At 33.8% G+C, this 12107-nt stretch overlaps 4 protein-coding genes across 9 annotated transcripts in view; 1 reads left to right on the plus strand and 3 right to left on the minus strand.

Annotated features, from left to right (window-relative positions):
• Positions 1-1870: 1870 nt before the first annotated feature.
• Positions 1871-3518, minus strand: LOC126737412 (ubiquitin thioesterase otubain-like). Its single transcript, XM_050442302.1, has 4 exons — positions 3226-3518; positions 2480-2779; positions 2234-2419; positions 1871-2181 (listed from the first exon to the last, which is right to left on the minus strand). Exons 1-4 carry the CDS (start codon positions 3328-3330, stop codon positions 1963-1965), a joined length of 810 nt encoding a protein of 269 aa, XP_050298259.1. The 5' UTR covers positions 3331-3518; the 3' UTR covers positions 1871-1962.
• Positions 3519-4389: 871 nt separating this feature from the next.
• On the minus strand, positions 4390-6616 carry LOC126737801 (sarcoplasmic reticulum histidine-rich calcium-binding protein-like). Its single transcript, XM_050442855.1, has 6 exons — positions 6290-6616; positions 5994-6240; positions 5693-5934; positions 5474-5638; positions 5187-5424; positions 4390-5125 (listed from the first exon to the last, which is right to left on the minus strand). The coding sequence occupies exons 1-6, from the start codon at positions 6542-6544 to the stop codon at positions 4479-4481; spliced, it is 1794 nt and encodes a 597-aa protein (XP_050298812.1). The 5' UTR covers positions 6545-6616; the 3' UTR covers positions 4390-4478.
• A 2373-nt stretch (positions 6617-8989) lies between these two features.
• LOC126737004 (probable phospholipid-transporting ATPase IA) overlaps positions 8990-12107 on the plus strand; it is a 36122-nt gene continuing 33004 nt past the window's right edge. For 5 of the 6 annotated variants that reach the window (XM_050441667.1, XM_050441672.1, XM_050441671.1 and 2 more), the window contains exon 1: positions 9013-9159. Coding sequence is in view for 1 of the 6 variants with exons in the window: in XM_050441670.1 (XP_050297627.1) it covers positions 9108-9159 (52 nt within the window). In the remaining 5 variants the exon portion in view is untranslated. Of the gene's footprint in view, positions 9160-12107 lie in introns of all 6 variants that reach the window. The other variant, XM_050441670.1, reaches the window with a different exon arrangement.
• On the minus strand, positions 9559-10736 carry LOC126737008 (mucin-2-like). The gene is made up of 2 exons (XM_050441677.1): positions 10569-10736; positions 9559-10509 (listed from the first exon to the last, which is right to left on the minus strand). The coding sequence occupies exons 1-2, from the start codon at positions 10617-10619 to the stop codon at positions 9616-9618; spliced, it is 945 nt and encodes a 314-aa protein (XP_050297634.1). The 5' UTR covers positions 10620-10736; the 3' UTR covers positions 9559-9615.

Raw genomic sequence — 12107 nt, forward strand, 5'->3', positions numbered from 1 at the left:
ACGCTTTTTTCTTCAAATATTAATAACTTTTTAGTGGAGGCACTTAGAGGTTTCATTCAATTGGAGCATTTAAAGAACCTTTTAAAACCAATTTTTTGACACAATCTACAATCATCTACGTAAAGCAGTTTTTGCTCTACACTATTTTTTGACTTTGACGCCTAATACGGCAATGGCTATGCCACCTACGAAGACCATTTTTGCCCTCAAACACGCGGAATTTATCTGGCTATAATCCACTAAATACCGTTTTGTTTCGAATATTACCATTTTCCAAGAAAATGCAATTTTCCATAAAAGGTCACAAAATATGGGTCAGCTGAATATTGGTACCCCACCGGGCCCGATGATCAGGGTATAAAAACTAATGTGGTCTAGCACCCAACAAGTGCGCGTCTCTATGGCAGCGAAACCGGCGATTTTCGCCCGTTTAATTTTATAAAAATTCAAACAAATTATTAAGAATAACTGTAAAATTTACAATGTTAAAAACGATTTTTGACTTTTTTGCATGTTTTTTTGTTAAAACTGACAAACTAATGATTTATGCGAAAAATATTTTAAACAAAAGTTATAGACAATTTGATTTTAAATAATTTTTGTCTCTTGTATTTTTTTCGAAACAATTATTTTCTATGAAAATCGAGATAATACGTAAGAATGTGATTGTGTTTACGCGGTGTACAAAGCCCAACTGTGCCCAATTAAGTTTCCGGTAAAATAATGATACATAGTTTCTTTTGTATATTTTTTTTTCTGTAGAATCGAATGGTGTAATCTGTTTTTTGATTTTTTAACTAATTTAAATAAATAATTAACAATTTCTAAAAATTTTATTGCTGTAAAAATCATTTTTGACTTTTTTGCATTTTTCGACGTTTTTTCAAATGGGAAGTATATAGTTTCTTTATTTCATAAGAAAGTACATGTGAAAACAAAAAAAATGAGCCCCGGATGAACCCTGTACCATGATTTTCTGAAGTACAATTTTCATTTCAAAAAAAAACGTTTTTTTTCCGAAAAAAACGCATATCTCCGAAAGTTTTTAATATTTCGGTCTGAAAAAAATTGAGGTTATTTAAGACTTACAAACGTATATTTTCACAAATTTTTACAAAGATTGAACTATTTTTGTGAAAATAAAAAATTAAAATTGAAAAAACGAAAAAAAGCAGTTTTTCGCATTTATCTTGGCTATTTTGAGGTTATGTTCAAAAGTGACCTCTACAAAAATTATAGATTTTCTTATGATCTACAACTTTTCTATTGAACATTTTTCAATTGGACGTCAACTTTCGCCGGAAATTGCAAAAGAATATTTTTCCACCCCCCCAAAACAACCCCATTGTTGGATTTTCGTTTTTTTCACTCGTTATGAACCCCTCTACCAACTCCAACAGTCAGTTTCCGGATAGCAATTTGTGCACTGTTAAAGTCTAATTCGCCTGGTCTATAAGACCTTAACCGTGGTTAAAACCGATAGATCGCTTATAGCATACAAGTCTATTGAAAATTTTCTGACAAATCTGCTGGCGCCCTTTCGCTTGGCAACGGAAATTGTTGTAACTAACCTGACATTTTGGTGTGCCTAATTGGACCAATCAAAATGGTAGAAAGGCGCGAAAATTAAAAATCTTTCTTAAAAAAATATTTTTTTTGAAAATATTGAATTTTTTTTAAATTATTTGACACAATGTCCATAACTCAAAATATTGATCAGAAATTTTGAAAATTTATACACATATATTTCCTGGACAAATTTGGTTGGACATAAGAAAATAGGTAAACAAACGCAAATAACCATCTAAAACAATCACAATCAAAACATTCTTTATTTTCTAAAGGATTTAATGGGAGACAAAAAAAAACCTATATACCTAAAATTTATTTAACGACTTACGAATAAAACAGATACAATGAGAAAAAAAATTGAAGAAGTAGTCGGAAGTGAGTAGTCAGTTTTTAAATGTAAAGGATGTCATAGTGACTGGGACGGTAGAGCAAATGAACAGTGGGGGTGCAGCCCTCGGGCAGGTCGTGCTGAGTGACGACGCTCCCTGTGCCCCGGTCCATGTAAGAAACGCGCACGCCCGTCTTTAATGCCGCACAGGCGGCCATTATGTGGATGTGGTCGCTGTCTTTGTACATCGGCTCCACTTCCTGATGACAGAAGTCTGCTACCTACCAGAAAAAATATAAACATTTCTACTGGGTTTACTATGGAACCACTTACCGTTCTGTCTCCTTCAATAAAACAACTATAGAAATCTTGTTCCTTTTGTAATTGAGCACTAGTCAATAGTCGGAGGTAGACTACCATATAATCAGAGTATCCCTGCTCATTGAACACATTGTGGAGTTCCCTTTTGGCCTCATCTTCGTCATCTATATCTATAAGCCTTTTCAGCACTTCCATGTACTGATGAGAAAAATAAAAATCATATTAAAGAGCTCAGTGGGAAACAACCATGGTACCTACAGTCTCATAGAAATCTTCAACTGTGAACTGCTGAAATCCCAATTCCACCAAAACATTTTTGCTGTCCTCTGCTAATTTATAAAATCTGTTAAACTCCTCTTTATTGCCCAATAACCGTTCCAATATTGCATAGCTAAACGCTCTAAAGAAACAGTTACCGTCTGGCCGTGTTCTCCTGATGGAGGTGTATTTTGTTGCTAAGTCCTTAATCTTTGCCAAATAAATGTCATCAGTGGAGTATTCTGAGTTTAGTGAAATTATTGGACTCAATTCTCCTACTAAAGGAATTGATTCTGATATCTAAAATTATGTTGTTTATACTGCTTATTTTTTAATAATGTAATTGATTAGAAGGAAAATAAAGGGCACAGTGTTATTATGTCCTACACATTTAAGACTTAAAGATGTTCATCTTTTGAGGGTCTAGTAAAAGTAAAGTAAATGAAAAATTTTAACCCTACAATATGATCAAAAAACAGTAAAGGATGTTTGTTAAAAGAGAAGGAAAAACCTAATACTAATAGTTGTAATAAAACGGATCATACATTCAGTTTTATATTTCAATCCCACAATCTGAAATTAAAACATCAAGAAACACATAATATATACAATCTTAATTGAAAGGAGTGTACAATAAAAATATCAGTTAATCAGCCACTCCCAATATGCCCTATAATAACTAAATGTGGTCCAATTAAGCTTTTAACTAGAAACTAAATTAATAACCCTTAAATTTAGTAATTTACCTCTCTTTCAATTTGCCGCTGTTGCGCCATAATAAGTTCATCCTGATTGGAGTTGGATCCGCAATTTTCAGATGTATTGGAACCGGATTCTACTTCATCGCCCATTTTTGTGATATCCTTTCAGACTTTTTATTAAGGAAAAGGGTGAATAACTACTAGAAACAAGTCCGGCAACCTCAAAATACCCAATCGACTATGAAAAGAAGTAAAAGAACCGAAACTAAACAATTTGTTTCTGTTGGTTGTTTGTTATTAGCTTGCATAGATTAGCTTGTTTTACTTTTAGGTTATGATTTATGATGACAGAAATGACAAGTGACATAATGTGATATGTGACAGAAGTATGACAGAACTTAGGCAGGGTTCCATGTAAACAAACGGTGGAAGAATCTTTTTTTTTGTAAATAATAATTTAGAATTAGTTTATAATTTTTTTTAACGCACTTAATATACAGTTAGGTCATCCCTTTTAGCACCTTGTAGAACTCGTCAAAAGCAGTAAAGATACCAAAAATCACTTAAATATAAGTTGCGTAATACGAGACCTTGCTTCAGGTTATTGAAAATTATTTTAAAAAAATCTTTGTTGCGTTAAATAATTACCGATTTACAAAAATTGTTCCAAATTGTCCCCATCTATTCGATTAAAACAAAATCAAGGGTAATTTGATACACCAACTCTTTCAAATAGCCCCACAGACAAAAAATCGCAAGGCGTTAAATCTGAGGAGCGAGACGGCCAAAGAAATAAGTCTATTCTACTCTGTCAGATTGTAACGTTTGTGCTTGTTGATAATAATAAAGATATTACTGTTCCTGTCGTATTGTCTTTCACAGTTCGATGTGAAATGAAGAGAAAATTCAACTTGAGCTGTTATTCGACCATTTCTAAAATGTCTTCTTCAATGTGTAACATTTCAGACTATTTCCATTGTTTTCGTAAACATGCGTAGGTTACGAAAGATTCGTACTGAAAATAATACAACAACACACATTTTGATATACAATTAAGGCAGCAAACAAAAAACAATAAGAATTCGCCAAGAATATAAAAAAAAATTGTTTATTAACATTATTATTTTTCCAAATTTTCAATGTGTTACTACTATCTCTTTTATTATGCTTTTATATATATGATTTTTGGCATATCATCAACTTCTTATACCATTTCTTGAATCCACACTTAAGAACTTTCCGAAAATAAAACTACAAACGCTTAATACAAACATATGGCTGTCATATAAGTCTATTAACTATATTTCATCAGCAGCAACAATTACAAACTTTTGCCTACTTTCCTCTGCCTGGTTCATGCGCCCTAAATTACATGCCGGAGCATTTCTCGTCAATCTGGAACCATCAACATTTTGGATCTTCCTCTTTTTCAGCTTCTTCTTTTTCAACGGTTTTTTGGACTCTTCTGCGATCGGTTTGGATGTCGTGGTAGTTGTGGTTGCTTCTTCCAAATCATCAGTCTCTTCTTCTGGTAAGGCTTTCGCTGTGGTAGTTTCATTGGGTCTGTTTTTTGCCACAGTTTCATAAATCATACGTTCGATAGGTGACACTGTTGTTGCTACCGTTTGAACCTCTTCGGAGGCAGCAAAACCCCTCGGAAAATCCGCTAAAAAGGTTTCGCTTGGTGATAGCTGAAATTTTGTATCTTTGGTGTCTTTTTTATTTCTGGGTGCTGTCAGTTTGAGATCGTCTGTTTCCCCTTTTGCCCTTTCACGGCTGTTTTTTATTGGTTCGTCTTCTCCTTCCAATGGGAGATTGTAAGTTGAAATAGGAGCAAAATCGTAAACTTTGACAGGAACAGCTGCTGCAACATCACTCTCTTTTTTGGGTTTTGGTGGTTCTTGAACAGCGTAGGTTTGGTGAGAATGAGCACCGTGACCACCACCTCGAAGTAAGAATATTCAAATAATTTACTTTATTTTAATTAAATTTTACAAAAACAATACCTCCGCCTCCACCTTGGCCTCCACTGCTACTTCCCTTTTTATAACCCCAAGACTTTCCATGTCCATGACCCTCTTTTTCGCCATGTTTTTTATCGTGATGGTAATGGTGATCGTGTCCTCCCTTCTCGTTATGTCCTTTCTCATCCTTATGGTGGCCTCCCTTTTCTGACTCTCCTTTTTTCCCATAATGGTCTTCATGGTCGCCTCCCTTTTTATGACCTCCTTTGTGGTGACTCCCCTATAAAATAAAGACTCTAAGTCATAATTTTTACTTTTTCTTTGATTACCTTATGGTAGTCGTGTTCCTCGTGGAACCCTCCATGCTTCTCGCTTTCTCCACCTTCTTCGTCCTCATCGAAGAATTCAGTTTTTTTCTCGTATTCGTCTTTTTTATGGATGCTGTGTGATCCTTTGGTGCTATGTCCCTTCTTGTGTTCACCATCTTCCTCATACTGTCATACAAACATAATTTTGTAAACGTTATTTTTTATTACAGATTCATTTACCTTTGATCCTTTTTTTCCACCGTAGCCTTTATGGTGTTCTCCGTGATATCCATCTTCATGATGATGATCCTTTTTATGGCCTTCGTCCTCATCATAATGTTTGTGATGATCATCATGATCGTGATGTCCTTTAGCTCCCTTTTCGTGATGATGATGCCCCTTGTAACCTTTATCGCCTTTTTCTTCATGCTCACCGTGCTGATGGGCATGATGTTCTTTGCCACCACCTTTTTCAAAATGACCTAAGAATTGTATTATTATAGGTTAAATTGCAGAAGTGAATTAATAATAATAATAATACCTTCATGATGCCCTTTTCCTCCTCCTTTGCCTCCGTCCTTGTGTCCGTGATGTTTGGTTTCAGCAGTTTCCGCTTCGGGTTCTTTTTCTTCGATTTTCTTATTTTCTTCTACTTTGGCATCTTTTTTTTCTTCTTCTTCTTCTTCTTCTTCTTCATACTTATAGTAATCAATTGCTTCGGCATTTTGATCTTCTTTTTTTGATTCCGCCGCTTCTCCATCATCATTAATATCATCTTGTTCTTCATTCTAAAAATCGGACAGATTATATACATATAAAATCTCTCTATTATACTACCTTATTGTTATTATAGGAAAATGATAGTGCAGGTCTTAAAATCTTCTCCACTTTTTCACTAGCTACAGTCAAAGGACCATCGCTGGATTCGGCATCGTACACTAACGGTAGAGCTGCCGCAGAGGGTCCGGTAGCTACAAAAACTGGACGAGGCTCAGCTGCGTCAGCTTCAAGATCAATGTCACCAATATGTCGTGCGTTCACATTTATACACATTACCACCACCATGAAAATAATTTTTTTTAATTTAGTCATTTTGACCGCTATAGGAACTACAGAGCACTGGTCTTAAGTTTTTTGATTCTTCATCTTATATTCGATCCCCACCTGCATGGTCTTATTTAACTATTTAGCAACTAGGCAGCATTAAATGCACTAGAATATTAATTTGGCGCGAAAATAGTAAAACTATTGCGGCATTTTTTTGTTTCGTTTTCGGTTGTAGACCGCATCCGATCGGATTTTACGGTTTGGTCAGTTGCAGCAGCGCAACTTCGCTTCGAGATGAACAATGTTGGGTTCATCGTGTTCGTTACGGTGGCAAAGAAGTCGATTAATTATTTATTGCAGTTTTGCATATTTTTCAAGGATTGCAAGAGTCTTATTATAGTTTAAATTGTCTTTTTTTTTTAACCGCAAAATGGTCGTTATGTAGGTCTTAAAATTAGTTTAGTATAATGCTTATAAAAATCGTACAATAATATATCGCATACTGTAATTGAAAGACGTCGTAATATCTTTAAAAGTAATTGGAAAAGTGAAGAACTGGAAAAAGGGGAAAACATCATCTTCAAGATCTATTAATTTTCATTTGAAACCAGTTCACATTTCGTATCACAAAATGTTTATAAAAAACCAAAATATTAAATGATGAAAAAAGTGAAATTTCTTGTGGTTTTTAAATAAATGCAAAAAATGATTTGTCCAGTCTATAATATCCATTTACTATTACTTCCGTATTATTATGCCAGCCGCAATATAATTAGATAAGTGTACATAATTTGGTAAATTATTGACCAGAACCGATTTACAAAATGTTTTTTTAAATTTTGTCCTTCATCTTATCTATAGATATTGCCATCAATTTTAATTTCTTAATTTAAAAACCCCAATCCTATTACAAACTCTTATTGCAATGTAAAATTCTCAGCAAAAATTTCTAACGGTCCAAATAATTGGTTCAATTAATCGAGGTTATTATAAATGTGATTAGCAAATTCGAAAATAAGTGAAACAAAAGGAAAACGACAAAGCTGTTATTCGTTTTATTTGGAAATGAGACTGAAAGGAAGTGAATTGATTAACTTATGCTGTGACATAATTCAGTTGAATTCTCTTATATTTTTTTAATATCAAGTGAAAGCAGTATCTTTTTTTTATTTTAAAGATGTCGTTAGTAAAATAATAAAAAACGAGAATATAAAGATGATAAGAGAGTATAGAATCGTAGTACGAGAATATGAAATCATTGAAAAGCAGTAGTAAATTAAGCGCCTCAGATATGCATGTAAGGGCTGCGAAATTTGAACCATAAAATGCGAGAAAAAAATTTTACAGCTCATAACTAAATTTCTCGACGAATATAATGAATCAAAATGTGCCCTCATTCCCTTAGCTCTGCTCGAATCCTCGTGTAATAACCCGGTGTTTTCGTGATGTGGGTGATGAGAAAAAGCTGATGGTATACTTAGTTTGATTTCGAAAAAAATCAATTTTTGGTGAAAAAATTCGATACGGGGGGGTATACCCGAAAAATGAAAAAAACCAAACTTTGAAGGTCTATATCTCGGCTTCTATGGGAGCTATCGGGAAAATTCCAACGGTTTTGTCTTAGTTTCGTCGTTCTGAATCCAACGAGACCATCCGCAAGGTCGTAGCTCTTCTAATAGCTGAGATATGGCATTTTTGATACCCATTTTTGGCCTCAAAAACGGACGTCGAAAACGACTTTTTCAGGATTTTCAAAGTGCTCTCATTCCCTTAGTTTTGCTCGGATCCTGTTATAACCCGGTGTTTTCGTAATCTAGGTGACCCAAATAAGACGCTGGTATGCTTAGTTTGATTTCGAAAAAAATCAATTTTTGGTGAAAAAATTCGATACGGGGGGGTATACCCGAAAAATGAAAAACACCAAACTTTGAAGGTCGATATCTCGGCTTCTATGGGAGCCATTGGGAAAATTCCAACGGTTTTGTCTTAGTTTCGTCGTTCTGAATCCAACGAGACCATCCGCAAGGTCGTAGCTCTTCTAATGGCTGAGATATGGCATTTTTGATGCCCATTTTTGGCCTCAAAAACGGACGTCGAAAACGACTTTTTCAGGATTTTCAAAGTGCTCTCATTCCCTTAGTTTTGCGCGGATCCTGTTATAACCCGGTGTTTTCGTAATCTAGAAAGAAAATTAAAAATCCTTTTTCTTCGGAAGAAAATTTAAAAACTTCACTATATATCACATTTTCTGAGCACTAAATTTTTAATTTAGATTATGTCATTATTTTCCTACTCTTCTTAATTATCATAATAAACGAATACGATTGCGTGAAATGCTTTTAATATCTGCTTTAAAGTGTGTGTCAGATAAACTCTGGCCGTTGAATATGGGAATACACCATTATTCTCCGGTCTGTCAAATGTCATATTTGTGATATGTCATAAGTGTCATTTATAATAACATGTGATGTATGATTCGGTTTGGACCAAACCAAAATAAACAAATGTCAAAACCAAAATTATCTTTAGAGACTTTATAAAGAATATTATTACCACAATATATTATTAAATAAAGTTCGGCGTATGAAATGCTGAAACTCAAAAAGTAATGGTAAATAATCCAGACCGTAATGCGTACATAGACTTGGACCAACAATTAGGTAAGTGGTCCTAGTCATTTTTCCTATGGGAGTGATTCAATTCAATATGATCCTACAACCAGGATTTATATTAAAATTATTTTTAATTACCTTTGATGGCAAATTCTAAATATATATGTTATGTGAATAATTAGGCTACTTGCTAGTGGGAGTAGCACTTGTTGACTATAATAATAATTATGGTGGTTAACCTCAAATATGTAAATAATATAGACTTCCATTATGAAGCCTTTGAGGCTATTATGCTCAATCCTAGAACGTTTTTTTATATAGAACATTTTAAATTTAAGGTCAGCTAATTAGGAATAATACTACATATAGATGTATAAACCTCCCTAAGTAGTTACATTCCCAATATTTGCAAGTTAATATTCTAGGACACAATTATGATCCAACACATTTAATTTAATTGTTTTTTATTCATTATTGTTTAGGCTTAAAAATTGAAACTCTAAATTATGGCAAGAGATTATTCGGCAATTCTGGAATCAATTCCCTGGTGATATTCACTGTTTCAGCACTGGGTCCATTCCAACTTCTTCGTATAATCTCCTTGACATATGAAAACACTATTCTAGTCTTCTCTTCAAAAAATCCTGGTGGTGGTGGAGGGGGTGGAACAATGGTAGTACGATTAGGATACAATGGTGTGGTCCAGTTTGGACTCCATGTAGTTGTCCAATTTGGACTCCATGGTGTGGTCCAGTTTGGACTCCATGTAGTTGTCCAACTTGGGGATGGAGTTGTCCAGTTTGGACTCCATGGTGTGGTCCAGTTTGGAGTCCATGTAGTTGGCCAACTTGGAGATGGAGTTGTCCAGTTTGGACTCCATGTTGTTGTCCAGTTTGGACTCTGTGTTGTTGTCCAACTTGGAGATGGAGTTGTCCAGTTTGGACTCCATGGTGTGGTCCAGTTTGGACTCCATGTAGTTGGCCAACTTGGAGATGGAGTTGTCCAGTTTGGACTCCATGGTGTGGTCCAATTTGGACTCCATGTTGTTGTCCAACTTGGAGATGGAGTTGTCCAGTTTGGACTCCATGGTGTGGTCCAGTTTGGACTCCATGTTGTTGTCCAATTTGGAGATGGAGTTGTCCAATTTGGACTCCATGGTGTGGTCCAGTTTGGACTCCATGTTGTTGTCCAATTTGGAGATGGAGTTGTCCAGTTTGGACTCCATGGTGTGGTCCAGTTTGGACTCCATGTTGTTGTCCAATTTGGAGATGGAGTTGTCCAATTTGAAATTGAGGGAATCGTGTAATTAACAACAACCCGCTGGTTATATTTTTTACTTGGTATTACATCATTTTCAGGTCTCTCTCTCCAAAAATCCAAAGCAGAGGCTTGAAAGAACTAAAAAAAATTATTGATAAATTACGATTTATAGTATGAAGAAATTAAATTTTTCTTACTAATGTTATGAGTACTATTATTGCCGTAAAGATTATATTGTTTCTCGCCATTGTAGATGATTATATTTTATGAAAGTTAGATTTTTTACTTTTATAATAAAGAATAGATCGGACAGAGGATGATAACCACAATAAAATGGATATTTTCTTTCCAGGTATTATATATATGTAGGTACTAATCTGTTTTATATTGGTTTGATCATTTCTTTTAATCCATTTTAATCCTTTCATGCTATTGTTATTATTATTATTATTTTATCATTTCTTATTAATAATTACTAATGCAGCTTATTGCAGTAATATTGTGAGAACTGGTTATCACCGGAAACCTGGAAAACTTTTAAAATTAGATTTAATTTTTTTCTTTTATTCAAACCCTTTGTTTACAAAATAAATATATTGTTTGTTAAGTTATGTATTTAAAAACTAAGGATTTATTTGTACAGTTTATAAAATTAAATGTTGTTCTACTTAATTGATTAACTGGTATTTCTTAAATTTCGGATATGTACCTTTGCATAGTATACTAAAAAGATCTTCTATAGTGTACTAGAATGAAGTAATAATTTAGATCAGGCAGTTAATTCTCTACAACTCTGTGTTGTTTTGTACTGATTTCTGGATCATTGCTACCCTCAAAGAAGAATTCAACCCCAAGTGCCTGGAATAGAGTAATAATTTATTCTAGCCCTTTTTTTTGCCTTTAAAATACTAATGAGCCTGGAAGTTCCTGGTTAACATTATTGGTAGTTAATTCTATGTTAATTAAGTCCATGGATAATACAATTTTTAAATTTAAACTAAACATCATAATTATTTGAATCATATCAGTAGATATGGTTGATAAGATTTGCAAAAACAACTCTAAGCAAGTTTTGAGGTATACATATATACGCGTGTTGTAGAAGTTTTTTTAGTCTGTGAAAAGTTCCAATAATTATTTAATCTTTTTATATACTTTTATTGCTTTGATTAGTATATCCGTCATCCAATATCCTAGGTATGAGGCAACTGACTAATAATATTGGAAGCAATTTTTGTCTTTATAAATAGAACGAATAATTTATTAATACAGGGTGACGCAAGCGTAAGGTTAACCAAGTGTCCGGACTTTATTGCTATTAATAGAAATTGTTTTATTTAAATAAGATTTTTTTTTAATGAAAATTCCTTAGAACATTGAAAGGCCTTTCAATGTTCTAAGGAAAATTCCCTTTTTTCAAAAAGATAATAGCGCTATTTGGCAATACGTCTTGTCATGAGTGTGCATTTTACAAGACAATGGGTTCAATAATAAGGACAAATAATGGAAAATATGCAGATTTTCTGATCTCGTTACCAAGATCTTCAATATATTATTTTTTTAAAGTTTGGAGCCCAATATTTCCGAAACGGTTTAATAAAACATAGCTAAACTATATATATTTGAAATCAGAAAATTCGGCTCTTTTTAATCTTTTTTTTGCTCCATAAGAAAAAACTGATCATCTGTCAAAATTTGACGTTTCTAAACGAAAAAGAAAATTTTGACATCGGATT

Source organism: Anthonomus grandis, chromosome 6, assembly GCF_022605725.1.
Source record: "Anthonomus grandis grandis chromosome 6, icAntGran1.3, whole genome shotgun sequence".
In the NCBI taxonomy this organism is placed as follows: domain Eukaryota; kingdom Metazoa; phylum Arthropoda; class Insecta; order Coleoptera; family Curculionidae; genus Anthonomus; species Anthonomus grandis.